Here is a 20,735-nt window from a genome sequence, read left to right on the forward strand (position 1 = left end):
TATTTTTACTACAGAAGCAACGGGAACTCTGAGAAAAGAAAAGACCAACCAAGGAATGCTCCCTAGAGAAGTACTTGGCTGAATATGGGATTCAGGAGCTCAACTGCCATGTTTTACTTTATAGACTTTCAAGGGCCATTAAATTAAAAATGAAAAATTAAAATATGGGGAACCAACACAGGGCCACAATTTTTACATGTGTTTATTTTCTTTTTACAAGTGTGACAGATATGAATTCAACAGGACCAGTCTGTTCTGGTTCTTGGTTTTGATTGCCCTTCATGCAGTATGCCAGTAAAAGCGGAGAAACCCTAAAGCTATTTCTGATTTCCTGGGGAAACTGAGAGAAGCTGAGGAACAGCTAAGTGGATATAGTCCAGGTATGATGACTGATAAAAATGACGGTGGCTTCATTCATTCTTTCTTTTAACTAATATTGATTGAACACTTGTGCTATGCCAGCCTCTCTGTAAGGTGCTGGAAATATAAAACAGCTACTATCCCTATTCTCATGGAATCTAGTGAGGAGCCAGACATTAATTAAATGAATACATAATAACAAAATGAGTTAGGTGATCTGAAGGAAACATGGATTTTGTGAGGGTCTGTAAACTGAGGAACCACACCTAGGTGGCATGTCAGGGAAGGTTTCCCTGTGGAGAGGATGCTTGAAGTGAGATCTGAAAGATGAGAAGGAGTAAAACAGATGTGTGTTGTGGAGGAGAGCAGGGAAGGGCTTGCTGGGCAGAAGGAACAGTGACTACAAAGGTCCTGGGGGTTTTGTGGCAAAAATTCAAAAAGCAAGAAGGAGAGTAGGTAAGATAAGGCTGAGGGGAAGGCTGAGGATAAACCATGCACAGGGCCTTGAAGCTCTTGGTTGACAATTTTTATAATATTTAGTATTAAAGATATTGTTTCAGTATCTTCTGGTCTCCAGATGAGGCCGGTGGCTAATTCTAACAAGGTCAGTGGCTAATTCTAATCCTTGTTTTCCTACAAGGATTAACATTAACCGTGTTTCCAAACCAACTTTATCATAAAGGTTTCTTCAATATTGTATCATTAGTAATATAACTATTAAAGTCCACAGTAATTGGTTATCAATTGACTCCTGCTGTGATCTGAGTTTCCAAAGGTGTAAAACCATAGAAATCTTAATGAAAATTGCAGGAGGGCAATTGTTTCTCCATTATAGGACAGAAGCACTAAGTGAGGTAACTTTAAAAGTCACATCAATATTCACATAATGAATTCAGTTGCCATGGCAATAGGCATGGCAACTGAATAATTTCTATACTTGTTTCTCATACATGTGAATTACTTTTATATTCATGTCTCCATTATTGTTATTATAACAGACCTCAAATCCTGATAAAAACTGTTAAGACAGAAACCAAACAGACCTATCAACAAACAGAAAATAAACAGATTGGCATCAGATATATGACTGAATTTTGCGGGTGGTTAACACACAGGGGATTAGAAACTCTATGCACACTCATTGAAGAAAACAGGAATTTGTAATCAGCTGAGCTTTACTTTTGTCCTGTATAAAATAAGAGTCCTGGGATACACGATCTTAAGCTCCTTCCAGCTCTAATATTTTATCCTAACATATTTTACTTAAAATGTACATTTGCTAAGTCTATTAAGTGCCTTATGCAAAGCCTGGCTTCCTTTTAGAAATGAGATTCCAAGTTCTGGACCCATCCATCCAATTACCCATCCATATAATCAGGAAGTTTTTATTTAGTGCTTACTTATTAAGTGCTTACTAAGCTTCAGTTTACATGCTAATTGGCCAGGCAGGAAATAAAAGGTGAACATATATGTACACAAAGTAATTACGGATTGTGCTAAGTGGTGTGGAGGAATTTGGAAAGGGTGTTGTGTTGAAAGGGTGCAAATGTAAAGCAGGTAGTTAGGAAAGACTGCTCTGCATAAATGATATTTAGTGGAGATGGAATGCATGGAAAGGGCCAAGAGAAGAGTGTAAAGGCAAAAATAACAGCAGGTGCAAAGGTCCTTCACAGAGACTACATGACGGTGTGGAAGGCAACAAACTGAATTCAGAAGCAGATATAAGAGGTGAGTGATGTATTAAACTAGACATTAAAGAGATTTGCAGAAATGTAAACCAATACCACTTCTCTAAGTACATTTTTGTTCTTGTTGAAAATACAGTTATTTTACAATAAAAATATGTAATGGGTTTTTGTTCTTTTCAAATGAATTATTTTTTAAAATTTCACATATGGTAAATATGGATAAAAGAACAAACATGAAAGCTCTCGGGGTCCTCGTTTATTTTATGGGGTAAAGGAGTCCTAAGACTAAAAGGTTTGAGAACCGCTGGTCTAGGTCATTCCCAGTGTTGGATGAACAATCTCAATCATTACTTCCCAGCAGCACGGGGTTTAAAGTTCTGTCAATACCCTCCTCTCCTTCCTTCTCCCTCCTCACCGATCAGGGGTCCTGGTGTGACAGCATCCCGACCTCTGCCGTCCGGACCCCCGCCACCCCGCATCCCCACATCCCAGCCCGCTTCCCAGTTCCCAGACACGCCCCTTCGCTACACACACTGGGCCCCGCCCCCACCCAGGGCTCCTCCACTCCAGACCCCTGGCACCCTGGGTCTCCCCCATCCTACCCTCCCCTTCCAGCACCCCTACCCGCCAGGCAGGCGGCAGCGTCGATCCACTTGAGCAGCTGAGCCGCGCTCAGCTCTCCGCGGAGGTTGGCGTGCGCGGGCTGGATGGCCTGGCTCACGTGCACCTCGCCGGGCGCCGGCCGCTCCAGCTCCATGGCCGGTCAAAAGTGCGAAGCAACCGGGCCTGGCCGCCGCCCGGCCACCAACTGGGCCCGCCCCCGCTCCAAAGGGCACCAAGCCGCTGCCACCCCGGCCCCGCACCCCGCGCCCTGCTGGCCACTGGGCCACCTGGTGCACCGGGAGGTGAGATTTAAGGGGCCAGGAATACCGCGAGGAGGGCGAAAGGGAACTCTCTTCTGTCTCAGAAGACACTGACTCAGGCGGCCGAGGTTGGCAAAGCTGGAACCAGACCGGGTTTCTCACCTATAAAGGGGGGATAACAGTACTTATCTCAAGCGGACTGTGCAGAGGATTAAATGAGATAAAGTACAAAAGTCATAGCGTGTGCCCGGCTAAGGTGACATAGGTGTTTGCCAAGTAAAGAGTGAGGTTATTATCAGTCTGAAGAACTTGGCAGGTGATGGGGAGTTAATAATTAATTAGTTAAATGCTGTCCAGAGAAATGTAGACCTTTTGCTTTAGAAGTTGATTTTAAAGTATTTGACTTCTTATTTTCTTTTTTTTCTGGCTGTAGACTGCCAGGTAGGGTGGGCACTCACTCTTCCCATCCCTAGTTCAAAATACACCTTCTGAGTCTTAGGATAATATAATGGCTCCAAAAAACCCCGTTATTCATCTTTTTGTTATGAAATTACCTCCACTTTTGTTATGAAATTACCTCCACTGCCAAACAAACGGAGAAAAATTTAAAAAGGGCTGATCAGATTTGCTGGCACATCAGAAGTCACCCAATAAGGGAAGGCAGCCTTTTGGCTTTAATATAGAGAATTTACACTTGAAAGCTGCCAACTTGGACTTCCCTGGTGGCGCAGTGGTTAAGAATCCACCTGCCAATGCAAGGGACGCGGGTTCGAGCCCTGGTCTGGGAAGATTCCACATGCCACAGAGCAACTAAGCCCATGTGCCACAACTACTGATCCTGCGCTCTAGAGCCCGCGAGCCACAACTACCGAGCCCATGTGCTGCAACTATTGAAGCCCACGCGCCTAGAGCCCATGCTCTGCAACAAGAGAAGCCACTGCAATGAGAAGCCTGTGCACCTCAACGAAGAGTAGCCCCCGCTCGACGCAACTAGAGAAAAGCCCATGCGCAGCAACGAAGACCCAACACAGCCATAAATTAATTAATTAATTAATTAATTAATTAAACAAAACAGAAAAACCTGTCAACTCATTACAAATGAGCCCAACAAATCCCAAGAGAATTTCTTCTTTATGAGAGACAGAATCTAGAACATTAAATAAGAGTTCTCATTGTCAAACTTTAGCACATATAAGCTGTTACACTTTCTAGAGCTGAAATCAGTGACTCTACAAAGCAGCTTCCATTATGGAAACAGTGACACCAGAAAACCTCCAGCATGTCATATTGTGAGGGCTGGCTGCATCTGGGATGGGTGAGGAAATGGACACCTGGAGAGAAAACCATGTGTCAGACAGGCAGCTGATGTAAAAGGAGCAGTTAAGATAGTAGAGCACCTGACTTGAACTCAGGACTCCTGACTTACCACAAAGTCTAACTGACTACAACAAATCAGTGCTGCTTTTTTATCCTTGTGCAGATGGCCTGCCAAGCCCCAGCCTGGAGCATCAGAATGGAGATTCTGGTAATTTTGCTTCTCCTTTTAAAGATTTTTTTTTTTTAATGTAAGAGAGGAATGAAGGAAACATGGACTTGATAACTTTTCAGGATCCTCTGTGAGTAGGTTTCTGTCCCATATAAGCATAAATAAGAATTGGATGCATTCAGTTAGGGAAGTATGAAGTTTGACTTTTATAAAAAGCATGAAAATGACTTTTTTAAACAAATTAAAATGTGTGCTTCCAGGATGGTCCCCTCATGTGCTTATATGCTGATTTCAATGACAGTGTTATTACTCATATCACTTTTGGCATTCCTCATTGGAAAGTGCCTCTAGAGTTCTTAATAGCATCTTGGCAGATTAGATCATTGTTCAGCAAATATTCGCTGAGTCTACTAATAACTCCATGTGAGGCACTTATTGGTGTTGGGCCTGGCCACATGACTTGCTTTGGAACGGAATGTGAGGAGGTAACAGTGTACCAATTTGGACCTAGCCCTTGGAGGTACCACATTCTCCTGTTCTCAGGAACATCTGACCTCTGCAGTGAGAAGATGCTAGCCTGAGTTGCTGCCCCATTGGCATCTGGATGCCGGGCTGAATTCACATATTGCAGAGCCATTCCAGCCAACCTGCAGACTTGCAGCCTGAAGCTGAGCCATACAGACTCCTGAATGAGATATAACTATTTATTGTTGCATGTCACTGTGATTGGGGGATTGTTACACAGCAATAAATAATGGTTACATGCATGAATTTCATTTATTAATATTTTAGAAATTTTATTAAGTTATTGGAAATAAAGTATGTGTTTAGGTTGGGTTGTATTGTTTGGGGTAAAAAAAGGTGACTGAAGTGATAATAATATGTAAGTACTTGTGTACTTGCTTTATACGTATACTTGGTGGCTTTCTGAAGTGATTATCTGGAAAGGGATAGCATGTGTCTCTATATGTATGTCTAGGAGCGTTTGATCAAAGAAGCAGACACAGTACACAAAGTCACTATTGTTTTCTTATATATATTTTCTCCTAATTAGATGTCTTGATTATGGTTTCATAGCTTTTGTTGGTTTTGCACTGATTTTCATTTTCATAGCCTCTGCCTGAAACTACTGTTCTTATGTTTTTCTCAATAACATCTGCATGTGTGAACATTTGCTATATCCTTTATCTGTCAAGGATTTTTGCTATTATGTTTGAAAAAAAGGCTTCCATTTTCCATTCCTGTTTAGAGACATCTTTTGGAGATGAGCAGCCTGTGAAGCCAGCTTGATTTTTAGAAGGTCATGCACAAGAGCAGGAAAGCTGATCAGGAAGAGTATGGAAAGTATGATAATCACTAGAATAATAAGAACATCTTTAGAATGTTGGTGTAGGAGGGAAACTAGACAGTGGAACCCCATCATTCTGGAGATGAGGAAATGAGGTGTTGGCCCTGGCTCACATTGCAAAGATAATGGTCAGGCTTTGAGAAAACTGAGAGCAAGGAGCATGACATATAAGAAAAGAGACAGAAAAAAGTGCTTCCACCAGAAGCGGACCCTCCAACAGGAATTTGAGAGCAAGCAGTTTATTTGGGAGAAAACTGCAGAAAGCACCTGTAGGAGAGTCAAAAGTGTGGTCCTGGGCTTCCCTGGTGGCGCAGTGGTTGAGAGTCCACCTGCCGATGCAGGGGACACGGGTTCGTGCCCCGGTCCGGGAGGATCCCACATGCCGCGGAGCAGCTGGGTCCGTGAGCCATGGCCGCTGAGCCTGCGCGTCCGGAGCCTGTGCTCTGCAACGGGAGAGGCCACAACAGTGAGAGGCAAAAAAAAGTGTGGTCCTCAGACCAATATCAGCACCACCTGGGAGCGTGTTAGAAATGCAGAATCTCAGGCCCCACCCCAAACTTGCTAAATCAGAATCTGCATTTTATTAAGATTCCCAAGGGAGTCATAAGCACATCCAAGTTTGTGAAGAACAGCCTGAGTTATTCCTGCTGGAGACATGGAGGAGATTGGAGGTTTCTACCCTCCAGTCTCCACCTTTCATTGGCTGAGAGCTGCTTCCCAGCAATAAATTCCTCAGCACTTACACTGACTGCAGGGCAAGAGCGGGCTCTCAGGCAGAGCTTTGCCTCCTTAGGAAGGGAGGATGCTGTCAGCTTGTACTGGAAGCTGGAATGGCGAGTGCCGAGGGGATGGTGGCAAGGCACCAAGAGCCATGATACTTACTGTTCTGAACACCAGGGGCAGCTGGGAGCCTTTTCTTTTTATGAGACAAATCCCAGGCAGAGGGTTTGGTCATTTAAAGTGTTTCACACAGAGATGAACTTTATTAGCTAGCAGTCTCTATCTCCACCTTTGGTAGAGGTTATGAAAGGTGCCAGGTCAGTGTTTTCAAATTCAAATTTATACGGATATGGTTCAAAGTTTAAATACAGTGTTCCTAAACAAAAAATTCAGAGTGTGTTTCCATGTATTTCAGGTGCCAACTTCTTGCCTGGAGGGTCTTTTTTGCTCCTGGGCCCTATTCTTGGGGTCACGCTGACCTTGGGAAATTGAACTGTCCCATTTAGCGCCTGGAGCCTCAAGCAAAACTTTCTCCTGTTTGTTCCTGTGCCTTCCGTGGCCCCAGCTCTCAGACAAGCATTAGATGTACAAGCCAGGTGTTACCTAATGCATGTGGAGTGCAGCACTTTAGTTTTTTGAACAAAAGCCATGTGTATATAGTCCAATATTTTCTCTTCCCAGGGTTTGCTTGGCCCTACCTTCATTCCAGGAACAGCTCAGTGGAACCCCCTGGCTGCCACCCCCATTGCTTGACAGTAGGCTAGACTCCAGGGATTGCTTTCAAATATGGAGCCAGCCTTGCATCTCTGGAATAACCCCACTTGGTCATGGGGTATAATTCATTTTACATGTTGTTGAAGTCTCTTTGCTGATATTCCATTAAGGATTTTTACATCTACATTTTTGAGACACATTGGTCTCTCCTCTTTTTCTTTTTTTTCTTTACTGTCTTTGGTTTTGGTGTCAGGTTCATAAAATGAATTGGGAAGTGTTCCCTCTATATTCTAGAAGAAATTCTTCTTTAAACATTTGTTAGAATTCTCCAGTGAAACCATCTGAGCTACTCATAACATGCTACACAGCCCTATGAAGTGTGGGTATTATTATAATTCCCATTTTATAGATGAGGAAACTGAAGCAACTTGCCCAAGACCACACAACTAGGAAATAGTAAAGACAGGATTCAAACCCGATAATCTGGCTGGAGTCTCAGCTAGGCTGAGAAGGTGACCAGTGGGGTCAGGACCACACAATTAGGAAATGAGAGAGATGGGAGTTTACCCAGATCTAACTTCAAAGGCCATGCCTCTCTTAGTCAAGCTACCTTCACTCATTCATTCATTCAATCAGTGCATATTTATTGAGTGCCTCCTGTGTCCCAGAGACTGTTCAAGGCACTGGATAAATGAAATGATGAGTGAAATAGATTTAGTCCCTGACTATAGAGTTCATGGTTTAATAAAATGTGCTACAAAAATGTAAATCATTCTAATAAGGATGAAGCAGTGATAAACATGTATGGAAACTAGCTGATGGCTCTAGGCAGCTCCTCAAATTATATCCGGCAGTTGACCATTTACTAGACTGAAGATCACTCCTGATTTGTGTGTGTGTTTTTAGACAGTCACAAACTTGCAGAAAAGTGGAAGTACCATACAAAGATGTGCTTGTTGCTGTTGGAGTGTCACTGCTCCCAGGCTCTCACTGTGGACACAGCTACAAAGTGTAAGTGTGTGTGTATATCTGTCTATAGTGGATTGAATGATGGTCCTCCCCAAAGATATGTCCATGTCCTACTCAGCAGAACATATGAATATTAGCTTATGTGGCAAACAAAAAGAAATATGTGATTAACGATCTGAGAGGAGAAGCTTATCATGGATAATCTAGATGGGACCTAAATGCAATCACATGTATCCTTATAAGATAGACACCCAGAGGACAGGTCACACAGAGGAGAGGAGGAGACAGAGGGTGGTGTGATGTGGTCACGAGCTAAGGAACACACAGCCACCAGAAGCTGGAAGAGGTGGGTACAGATGGAGTGTATCTGTGCCTTCACCTTGACTTCTGACTTCTGGCCTCCAGAACCTTGAGAGGAGCAACGTCTGCTGTTTTAAACCACCCAGTTTGTGGTAACTCATTGCCCTGGGAAACTAATACACTATCTATAAAACCCCAAATTCAGATTTTTTTTTTTTTTTTGGCCACTCTGCATGCAGGACCTTGTTTCCCTGACCAGGGATCGAACCTGCACCCCTTGCATTGGAAGCACGGACTGGACTGCCAGGGAAGTGCCCCCAAATTCAGATGGATACACTAGTTCCCATCCACCAATGCAGGGTTCATTTTATTTCTCTTTCCACATATCTCTAACTCCATTTTCTGACAATGAGAAGCCTGGCTTACATCCCACTTGGCAGATAGCCTTATTTGGTCAGTCCTCCCGTGTGTATCCAATCTACCACCTCCAGGTCATTATTGCCCTTGAGGGGCACCCTCCTCATCTGCTCAGGCTCCAACGCCCAGCCGGGCCCTGTCCTGGGGCCACCTCCCCACTAGGCAGGCACAGCCTCCCGCTCAGGCAACCTGTGCATACACACACCTGCTCACCTCACATGATGGCTTTAGGCTGAGGAAGAGGTGGGCCCCGACTAGGTGTGCCGGCGCCGCCCCTGCTTGCTGAACGCCCTGCAGCCCAGCGCAAGCCCCACTCCCCCTGGGATCTGCGTGAGCCCACCCCAGCGGGGCTAGATGTGGCTGTGACCCTGCAGCGGGTGGGAGGGGCCAGGGGCCGGCGCCCACTGAGACGCCCTCACCCTGCAGGACCAAGTATATCTTTTCCCACGAGGAGTCATCAGCCAGGACTTGGTGACTGGAGTGATGCTGGAAGGTTAAAACCAACTGGAGGTTTCGATACTTTATTTCATTTAGGAAGGGGCCTGTACCTAAACATCAGAGGCATTTCTTGGTGGCAAATTGGATATTTCTCCCCTATTATGTAGGCATCAATCTGCTGTGAAGAAGCCTTCAGATTAAATTTCAAGGATGAAACAAGATTAGTCCTGGCAGGTATATAGATCCTCAAAGAATGTGCAATAACTCCTCACAAAACAGCCTAAAAATATTCTTTCTGTCAGTTCCACACTTTGTAAAGAGGCTTTATGACTTGTGCTTGATAATATACTGCTTAAATTTTAAAATTGTTTAATACCAGCATGACTTTTCTCTCTAAAGAGATTCATTCATCAACTACTTCATTGAACACGTGATCTTAAATATGTAATATTGACCAGACACTGGGCTAGGCATAGGTAAGGGCCTCGTTCTCAGAGCTCAGGGAGCTCTCAGTCTGGTATTTACATCAGTAGTGGACATATCATAAGATACTGTACACAGTGCCATGGGGACACGGAGAGGGGAGGCTCTCCTCTGCATGGTCATCCCCAGAAACTGTTCATCACTTTGTCAGTCAAGCAGCAGGACCTAAGCATCCTAAGCAAAGGGGAATGCTTTGGAGGCTCCCAGAACTGACTAGATTTGGAGAACCAGTCTTGACAGTGGGCAGGTGCAGACGCTGTGCTGCAGGGCTGAGAAGTGCAGCAAATGTTTGTTAAGATTCTGGGGCTTCCCTGGTGGCACAGTGGTTAAGAATCAGCCTGCCAATGCAGGGGATATGGATTCGAGCCCTGGTCCGGGAAGATTCCCACATGCCCTGGAGCAACTAAGCCCATGCACTACAACTACTGAGCCCGCGTGCCTAGAGCCCATGCTCTGCAACAAGAGAAGCCACCGTAATGAGAAGCCCGTGCACCGCAATGAAGTGTAGCCCCCGCTCGTGGCAACTGGAGAAAGCCCGCACGCAGCAATGAACACCCAACACAGCCAAAAATAAATAAATTAATTAAAAAAAAGAGAGACCCTATTAAAAAAAAAAAGAAGAAGATTCTGGTATGGCCTTGCCTCTGCTCCTTCCTTCCTTGTGGACCTTGGTTAAGATCTAAAGTCCCAGGAGAGAGCATCTATCTGCTCAAGCTTAACTCATATGTCTTCTCATGGTCCTAGGACTGGGGAAGGGAAGGGTACAGGAAGGGCAAAACCTGTTTCTCTTGGTTTCAGTAGAGATGAGACAGGTGCCTGGAATTACTTTCCCACTAAGATTAAACCCACTGTAGGAGAAATCATTCTCCCAAAGGAAATTGGATTAGGAATGGAGAAGGGAAGCTAGACAATTTTTAAAAAATTAGCAGTGACTTGTACAAAGGCATTCAGGCATGGGGAAGACAATGGGGAAAGGCAAGTCCTTGATAATGTTCTTCAGCTGCTGGATCAAGCCTCACCTGAAACCAACATACTTTGGAACTTTCCAATTACATGAACAGATAAGTTTTTTCTATGGCCCTTCCTCCCCCCACTTTTTTTTGCTTTTTTGTTTAAGCCCGTTTGAGTCTGGTTATCTGTCATGTGTAACCAAAAGGTTTCTAACTGATACACCGGCACAATGGTCTTACACAATTTCTGGCAGTTCTTTACTTTTCTTTTATTTGCTATGAAAATATTCATTATTTTTCCAGTCTCTGAGTGACATCAGTGCTTCTCATTTTTAGCTCATATCAGGTAAGTGATCCAGCTCCATAATATAACATTTTTATTTTTCTCAAATAGGTGGTATACTTTTATAATGATGTTGATTACACACTTTGCAGCATCCTAATAAAACAAAGGCAACACACAGTGGAAATCGTTTTTTCTTACAGAAATTTTGAAATCAGTTTTTCAGCCGTGCAGCTGACTGGGCTAGAGATGCGAAACCTCCACAGTCATCAGTGTGTCTTTAAATCAGGCAACCGCTCGGTCCCCACAAGGTCTCACCCGCATGAGCCCTGCCTGGGTGCTGTGGGGCACACAAAGCAGCATCAAAGAGATCCAGGTCAGTTCCTGTCCCTATGGGAGACTAGAAAAGTAACCCAACTTTATATAATGCTGCATTATCCTGAGGGGCTTTAGAACCATTAATTAATTCACAAGACACTCTGCATGGGAGCAGCCACTATAATTATTCCAATTTTTCAATGAGAAAACTAAGGTCCAGATATTTACCCTGCATTGTCCACCTAATCAGTAATCAAATCTGAATTCCTAAGTAACTCTGCTTCTTTGGCTTGTTGCCATTTGCGATGTTATTTAGCTAAAATAATATGAATGTTTTAAACAATATCCTAATAATCATTCATCGTATAGCATTTGAAAAGAAAAAAATGTTCTATAATGTAGATATTGACATCTTGGATTTTTCATTAAGGATTTTTTTTCTCTTAATTTTATCACATGAGAGAAAATCAAAGAGGAGAAAATTGAAATTTACATTACAGGACAGTAATTCATAGGTCAAAAAAATGTTGGTTTACAGATTAGAACTAATAAAGACAATTGGAGCTAATAAAGATTTTAATAAATCTTAGAAAAAATATATTTCCTACCTGTTGGAATTACGACTGTCTTGCACATTCTCTCCTCGATAGAATCACACGTGAAGCCTGGGATATCAAAGGAACATAAACATTTCCTTACTATTTTGCTCTTATTCTTGTCAGAATTTGGTCAGAAGAAGTTTGGAGGCAAACGACGACAATAATTAATATTTCAAAATCCTAATACAAATGGGAGTAGGAAGCCAAGAGGGTCCGGAATATTCCCTCAGCAAATGTTGAGAGCTTACCCTGGTCTCAAGGAGCTTACATTCTGCTGAGGGGAGACAGAAGCTGAACAAAATAAACGTGTGTGTGTGTGTGTGTGTGTGTGTGTGTGTGTGATGCTTGGAGAAAAAATGAAGCTGAAGAGGGATGGAGGGAGGTAGGCATGGCTGCAATTTTACACAGGATAGTCAGGAAAGCTTCCCTGAGACCCGATATTTGAGCAAAGGTCAGAAGGAAGTGACAGAGGAGCCATGAGGCCTCTCTAGGGGAGAAGGTTGTCTTTAGGACTGTTCGCTAATGTTCCTGTCCTTCTTCTTCTAGCCACATGGTAGGACTATCCCGTATCTCCCCGAGTATGAATTGATTTGACCAATGAGATGTAAGCAGCAGTGGGTAAAGGACTTTAAGGGTCAGGGCATGATTTGTCGTGTTCCCTTCTCTTCAGCCAGTGGGGTCCGCATAGAAGAGGCCCCCTCAGGAGGCATCTTGGGCACAACAGCATGGGCCAGGGCCTACAGCTAACCCAGAGACTCTGTTGCTGTAACCCTGAGATTTGGGGGTGGTGTGTTATTGCAACATTGCCTAGGTAATTCCGACTAATGTAGCAGTGTTCTGGATAAGGGAGCAGCAGTGCAAAGGCCCTCAGCTGGGGGTGTACCTGGCATGTTGGAGGAACAGAGCAGAGGCTGGGTGGAGCAGATGGAGCCGAAGGGTCCTGAGATGATACCAGAAAGGTAATGAAGGGAGAGAGAAGTTGTGCAGGTCCTTCAAAGTCACTGTAAATATTTTGGCTTTTAGTCTGAATGAAATGGGGAATTAGGGAGCTTTGAGTAGAGGAAAGATAAGATTTGCATTACATTTCAAAAGGATAAGTCCAGCTGCTCTGTTGAGAATAGATTGCTGGGGGCAAAGGTGCAAGAAGGGGAATTAGGAGACCATTGCAGGTCATTGTATGTATATGTAATAGAACCCAAGGGTCTGGGTTGCACGGGATGGAAGTAGGGATGAACCCAATCACTGTTGCTTATGCTGCTTGGAAAATGTGTGATTCCAGTCCTTGCAACTCCCAACTCAGGGCTTTGTGGGTGTAGATCTCCTGATTCCCAAAGGGAGACACTTCTGCTGGGGGTCCAGCAAGAATCCTGGTCACTCCAGGTTCCTTGTGCCAAGAGACCAGCAGGGAGGAAAGGTGTCACCATTCCCACGAGGGCCACTGACCTAAAACTCCAGGAGTAGGTTAGATTTTTGAGGAAGACAAAAATACATTCGGCATGCAGTAATTTTCAGAGCATCTCTTGGTTCTCACTTGCCCAATTTTGGTGATTAATAGACCTGTGCAGCAGCCATGTCCTGTGAAGGACATGATGACAAGGATAAACAAGATCCCTCAGGGATGAGAATGTAATTAACTCACCTGGTAAACTGCCTAAGCCAGTAGAGGTGTAGCCAAGGGGAATCTAGACTGGGCAATTGAGAAGGGTGATTATTAGCATCATCACATTTCTGAAACCAGCTGCAGCATGGGGGATGCAGCTTGTCCCACTAAGTTTCCTATTGTAAGTTTTCTCCAGGAAAAGAGATCAGTTAGAATTTTGGAGCGGCTGGTTCCAAAGTTGTCTGACTTACTGTACAAAGCAAGTGGATCTGAGCAGGCAAGGGGTGGACTTCAGTGGATTTTGTGGTGCACTGCAGACAATACCCGCTTCAGGACCCAAGCTTTCATTCTCCCAGTTACCAAGAGTGTCCCTATTCTTGGATGACACCTGGGCACCTCCCCAGGATTTGCCCTTAGTGGAAGGAAACTGCTGGGTTTTTATTTATGTTCCCTTCCCATAGGGAAGTTGTATTCAGTGACTGGCTAATTTGGGGAGTATAAGGGCCTGGCCTCTTGCTTCACTCTGGGACATCTCTGAAGAACACGCCTGGTTTAGAATCTCTGTGGGATTGGCTGAGGTCTCTGATGTACCTATATCATAGTTCAACTTCTCCCTCTGGCCTGTCTGTTCCCTTCCCTTCTGTGGTAGACAGAATAATGAATGGCTTCCCAGAGATGTCTACATCCTTCTCCCCAGAAACTCATGAATGTGTTGCCTTACACAGCAAAAGGAAATTTGCAGACATGATTAAGTTAACGATCTGGAGATGGAGATATTATCCTTGGTGGACCAAATGTCATCACAAGCGTCCTTCTAAGAGAGAATCAGGAGGTCAGAGAAGAGAAGATGCTTCGCTGCTGGTTTTGAAGATGGAAGAAGGGGCCACAACCCAAAGAATGTAGGTGGCTTCCAGAAGAGGAGAAAAGTCAGGAAAGCAGATTCTCCTCAAGAGCTCCAGAATAAAGGTGGCCCTGATGACTGAGTTTGGACTTTGATCTCTAGAACTATTAAAGGATAAATTGTGCTGTGTTAAGCTACTGTTTGTGTTTGGTTTTTTTTGTTTGTTTGTTTTTTTTACAGGAGCAATAGGAAACAAATGCATGTTCCCTTACAGATAATTTACACCATTAGAGTTTTGTTCCTTTTTGCAGAGGAACTGGGGATATTTGGATGTATTGAACATGTTCATGCCACACTGAAAAAACTTACTATGAGGATGAATTAAAAGGTAGAAGGACAAATGGTTGTCCACTACTCTGCTAGCTTGGGGAAGACAAGATGGAAAAACAGGATAATAAGTTAGAGACCTTAGCCTCACATTTTGCAAAACTAGGAGGACACTAGATGCCACAGATTAAGATTCAGGTGATGACAAAACCTGATTAAGCTAAGAGGTAGAATGTGTGGGAAAGTAATGAGAATAAAAGGGAGTAAAAGAAGCTTTTAAAAATACAGACTGCTGTAGCCAAAAATCGATTTGTACAAAACTACTAGGAATAATAAGAATGAAAGAAAATGACTATATATGAAAAGTAGCATGTATGTTTTTGGTAAAAGAAGGTAAGAGGAGTGGAGGAATTATTCTAAGAGAAAAATCCAGGGTCAAGGTGTATATTTTCCTGCTGTATTGTGTTTCTGTTTCCTATGTGTATATTTTCCTGCTGTATTGTGTTTCTGTTTCCTATGCTAGTGTGATCAATCATCAGAGAAACTGTTTGGGTTAGAAAACTTTGATTAAAATATTTGACTCTCGGGTTTCCCTGGTGGCGCAGTGGTTGAGAGACCGCCTGCCGATGCGGGGGACACGGGTTCGTGCCCCGGTCCCGGAGGATCCCACATGCTGTGGAACGGCTGGGCCCGTGAGCCATGGCCACTGAGCCTGCGCGTCCGGAGCCTGTGCTTCGCAACGGGAGAGGCCACAACAGTGAGAGGCCCGCATACCGCAAAAAAAAAAAAAAAAATTGACTCTTTATAATGTAGTACAGAATTCTCTATTGGCTCACATGAGTTTTCAGATTGTTAGTCTCTTCTTGATGAGAAATTGTAAGCAGGGGATTTTATTTGCCTTTTCAGTGATCTGCCTAGAAAACAAAGATTTTGTGTGGTGTCATTTTTTTTCTCTCATGTCAGGTCTTTGATTATCTAAGAGGGCTGCATCTTACAACTATATATATATATGTTAAATTACGTGGGAAGCATTGTCAAATAAGTATTATGTTGTGTCTAGAAATGATGTAAAATTCCTGGAAATCTGATATGTCCAAATAGAATAACTTTGACAAGTGAGAGTTTTCTGATAACTTTAAGATCATAAAACTGAACTGGGTAGGAATTTCCAGAACTAGATTCAAGCAGAGCAAGAATTAATATGGGGCTGAATTAATTGATGAGGGTGATTATAATTTCTTCCAGATTTAAGGAAAACTTTCCTTTTAGACTAACTATGACTTACAGCACAGATAGGGAGAAAATGATTGTTTCATATCTCTTCATTGCAAGCCTGTTCCTAAAAATTGTACATTTTAGAACAAGAGTCCAAATGGAGGCCCACACTCCATATGTCTAAATATTTAAAAATTATAAATCAAGTGAGCAAATTGTTAAAATAGGTTCTATCCTCCCATCTTAAAATATACATTTATGATGACAAAATAGAAAGTTGGCAAAATACAAAACACAAATGAATTTATTATTACACATGTCTTTGGGCTGATGATGTTTGGATGAGTAACTGTTTCACATTGTAGCAAGTTACACAGCCACTATGTACTACTGTTGCACATACTTCCCTAATTCCCAGGTATCTCCCCAGTCAGGAACTGGAAAAAGAAGGAAAGAAAAAAAGACAGAACTCCCAGGAAATACCTTGGTGTGCAGTAGAATCTATTGTATACATAACCGTCTTACAGTAAAGTTGTCAGGTGAATTAATTTCTCTTTTCACCTACTGAAATTTTTCACTGAACTTCTCCCAATGAAATCCTCCCACATTCTAAAGCAGTGTTTATCTCTGACTGAAAAATCACAAACCTTTATTAAATTCAGACACCTTTGAGGGTGTAGGGCAAGCAGGGTGGAGAGGCATTTCCCTGAGACCTGGACAGTGTTACTCATTAGAATGGATATTTAGGGTTAAGGTTGGTGCCACGTCAGTGAGTGCCAGACCCCAAGAGTATCGCATATATAGTTTAATAAAAATTTGGGTGGGCGTGCCTGTGTTACATGGAGCCCTTTAAAGCGCAGGACCAGGGCAGGGGGCCCCTTTTAATGTAAGGGCATTGTCACTTCATTGTTCCGTGACATAGGGACAGAAGTCTAGGAAACAATGACAGGACTCTATGTGGGGTTTAATCCACTTTTAACCCCCCCACCACACACCCTCAACAACAGAACAATGATGAGGCTACAAACCTACTGTTTAGTGATCATGTTCATTGTTTCCATTCATTCATGTGTCAGATGCTGTTCTAGGCATAACAATGAGCAAAGCAGTCAGAGTTCCTGCTCTCATAGAACTCACATGTTAGTGGGAGAAGACCAAAGATAAACACAAACTATAAGATAATTTATCACCAACGATAAACACATAAACTATAAGTAAGATAATTTATCATAGAAATAAGTGCTATGAAGAAAATAAAGCATGAAATGGGGCAGGGGCAGGGGTGGACAACTTTAGCTACAGGGGTCAGGGAAGAGCTCTCTGGGGAGGTGACTTTTTGGCCAAGACCCACAATAAGAGTAGGAGGCAGTAATGCAAACATTGAACACATTAGCTAACTGGATTCCCTGATATTAGAGGGTTAAGAAGAACCGCTTTTTAAACTTCAGCACTTGATGAACATCTTAAGTACTTAGGCCCACTGTCTTGCTATCATCTGTAGTGCAACAAATATAAAATTTTTCAAAATTGTGGACTTTCTACCACACCTTGATAATTAATGCACAGAATATAAATGTACAATTGTGATCAGACCAAATCTGACCTGAATTCAGAATATACCCTATAAAACACATCACTCAATAGAATTTTTATATCAGCTACCTTGCTGTTCTTTCTCAAATAGCAAAATAATAACAATTGTCTTTGTGATTTCTAATGTTTTTCTAGAACTGATCTTAATATGAAAGACTTGATTTCACTAGGTAAGTTTTTAAAAAGCTAAATCTATATAGAATAAAAATTTAGTCCTATACATGAGATTTTTGATTAAAGAATACTCAAAGTTCTAAGTTCTTAGTCAACCAATGCACCTCATAGACTGAAATGGAGCAAAACCTTAATATTTTTTAATTTGAAAAAAGGAAATTTACCAGCTGGTTTTAAAAGAAATATGCATGTATAATTTGGGATTTTTTAAAAATATAAATTTATTTATTTTTTGGCTGCGTTGGGTCTTTGTTGCTGTGCGCGGGCTTTCTCTAGTTGCGGCGAGCGGGGGCTACTTTCGTTGCGGCGTGCGGGCTTCTCATTGCGGTAGCTTCCGTTTGTTGCAGAGCACGGGCTCTAGGCACATGGGCTGCAGTAGTTGTGGCACGCTGGCTCAGTAGTTGTGGCTCGCGGGCTTAGCTGCTCCACGGTATGTGGGATCTTCCCGGACCGGGGCTTGAACCCGTGTCCTCTACATTGGCAGGTGGATTCTTAACCACTGCACCACCAGGGAAGTCCCTGGGATTTTTTTGTAAACCCTAAATATTTTTTTCACATAATAGAATCAACCTAAAGTAATTTTCATTCAATAATTTCTAATTATAAAAGAGAATCATTAGAATTATTTAGTACTTTATTTATTTTTAGTACTTTATTGTTGCTTGTGCCAGACAACATACGAAGTGATTTACATGCATCATTTCATGTAATTGTCACAAAACCTTGCATGGATTAGTATAAGGTAATACTAAGAATTCCTATTTTATATTTGAGGAAATAAGCACAAGTTAGGCACCTTGTCCAAAGTCACACACAGTGGGAAATTGTGGAACCAGAAATGGAACCTGAGCAGCCTGACTTCAGAGTCAACTTAATGCTTGAGATTATGACAAGCTTCTAGATATTTTATACTGTTTTATTCTTTATAATATTGGCATGATTACATTCTTACATAATCTGAAATTTGCTTAATTCTTAGGAGTTTCTCCAGAAGTTCAGTATATTGAATTTTTAAAATATAATTATAACTGTTTATATAATTTTAATATACTTATATAATTATTTTATATTATATTATATACTTTTTTATAATATGAAACTTTATTCTAAAACATATCCCAAACTGCAAGACACAAGTACCATTGAAACAGGTAAATGTATACGTACGGAGCATGGTGAAACAGAATTTTCGCCTTTAAGAAGTCTTTATCGGGCTTCCGGTAAGATGGCGGAAGAGTAAGACGCGGAGATCACTTTCCTCCCCACAGATACACCAGAAATACATGTACACGTGGAACAACTCCTACAGAACACCTACTGAACGCTGGCAGAAGACCTCAGACTTGCCAAAAGGTAAGAAATCCCCCATGTACCTGGGTAGGGCAAAAGAAAAAAGAATAAACAGTGACAAAAGGGTAGGGACGGGACTTGCACCAGTGGGAGGGAGCTGTGAAGGAGGAAAGGTTTCCATACACTAGGAAGCCCCTTCGCGGGCGGAGACTGCGGGTGGCGGAGCGGGAAAGCTTCGGAGCCGCGGAGGAGAGCACAGTAACAGGGGTGCGGGGGGCAAAACGGGGAGATTCCCGCACAGAGGATTGGTGCCGACCGGCACTCACCAGCCCGAGAGGCTTGTCTGCTCACCCCCCGGGGCGGGCGGGGTTGGGAGCTGAGGCTCGGGTTTCGGGCGGAGGCAGGGAGAGGACTGGGGTTGGCGGCGTGAACACAGCCTGCAGGGGGTTAGTGCACCATGGCTAGCCGGGAGGGAGTCCGGGGAAAAGTCTGGACCTGCCGAAGAGGCAAGAGACTTTTTCTTCCCTCTTTGTTTCCTGGTGCACGTGGAGAGGGGTTTAAGAGCGCTGCTTAAAGGAACTCCAGAGACGGGCGCGAGCCGCGGCTAAAAGCGCGGACCACAGAGACGGGCATGAGATGCTAAGGCTGCATATGCCGCCGCCAAGAAGCCTGTGTGCGAGCACAGGTCACTCTCCACAACCCCATCCGGGGAGCCTGTGCAGCCCGCCAGTGCCAGGGTCCCGGGAACCAGGGACAACTCCCACGGGAGAACGCACGGGGCGCCTCAGGCTGGTGCAATGTCATGCCGGCCTCTGCCGCGGCAGGCTCGGCCCCGCACTCCGTGCCCCTCCCTCCCCCCGGCCTCAGTGAGCCACAGCCCCCGAATCAGCTGCTCCTTTAACCCTATCCTGTCTGAGCAAAGAACAGACGCCCTACGGTGACCTACACGCAGAGGCGGGGCCAAATCCAAAGCTGAGCCCCTGGGAGCTGTGAGAACAAAGAAGAGAAAGGGAAAGCTCTCCCAGCAGCCTCAGAAGCAGCGGATTAAAGCTCCACAATCAATTTGATGTACCCTGCATCTGTGGAATACATGAATAGACAACGAATCATCCCAAATTAAGGAGGTGGACTTTTTTCAATTAAAGAGAGAAGGATTTATGATTTTTTTCCCCTTTTCCTTTTTTTGTGAGTGTGTATGTGTATGCTTCTGTGTGAGATTTTGTCTGCATAGCTTTGCTTCCATCATTTGTCCGAGGGTTATATCCATCCGTTTTGTTTTAAAAAATTTTTTTTTTCTTAATAATTACTTTTTATTTTAATTATTTTATTTTACATTATCTTCATTCTTTCTTTCCTTCCTTCCCTCCTTTAGACAACGAATCATCACAAATTGAGGAGGTGGACTTTGAGAGCAAGATTTATGATTTTTTCCCCTTTTCCTCTTTTTGTGAGTGTGTATGTGTATGCTTCTATGTGAGATTTTGTCTGTATAGCTTTGCTTCCACCATTTGTCCTAGGGCTCTATCCGTCCTTTTTTTTTTTTCTCTTAATTATTTTTTTATTTAAAAAACTTTATTATATTTTATCTTACTTTATTTTACTTTACTTTATCTTCTTTCTTTTTTTCCTTCCTTCCCTCCTTCCTTCCTTCCTCCCTCCCTCCCTCCTTCCCTCCCTCCTTTGTTTCTTTCTACTAATTCTTTCTTTCTACTTTTTCTCCCTTTTATTCTGAGCTGTGTGGATGAAAGGCTCTTGGTGC

At 43.1% G+C, this 20,735-nt stretch overlaps 1 protein-coding gene across 1 annotated transcript in view; it reads right to left on the reverse strand.

The window, feature by feature from the left end:
- ACOT12 (acyl-CoA thioesterase 12) overlaps positions 1-2,925 on the reverse strand; it is a 48,022-nt gene extending 45,097 nt beyond the window's left edge. The window contains exon 1 of the mRNA XM_065874975.1: positions 2,673-2,925. Coding sequence (XP_065731047.1) covers positions 2,673-2,805 — 133 coding nt within the window. The 5' untranslated portion in view covers positions 2,806-2,925. The remainder of the gene's footprint in view (positions 1-2,672) is intronic.
- Between the last annotated feature and the right edge of the window lie 17,810 nt (positions 2,926-20,735).

The sequence above is a fragment of the Phocoena phocoena genome, chromosome 3 (assembly GCF_963924675.1).
Source record: "Phocoena phocoena chromosome 3, mPhoPho1.1, whole genome shotgun sequence".
Classification (NCBI taxonomy): domain Eukaryota; kingdom Metazoa; phylum Chordata; class Mammalia; order Artiodactyla; family Phocoenidae; genus Phocoena; species Phocoena phocoena.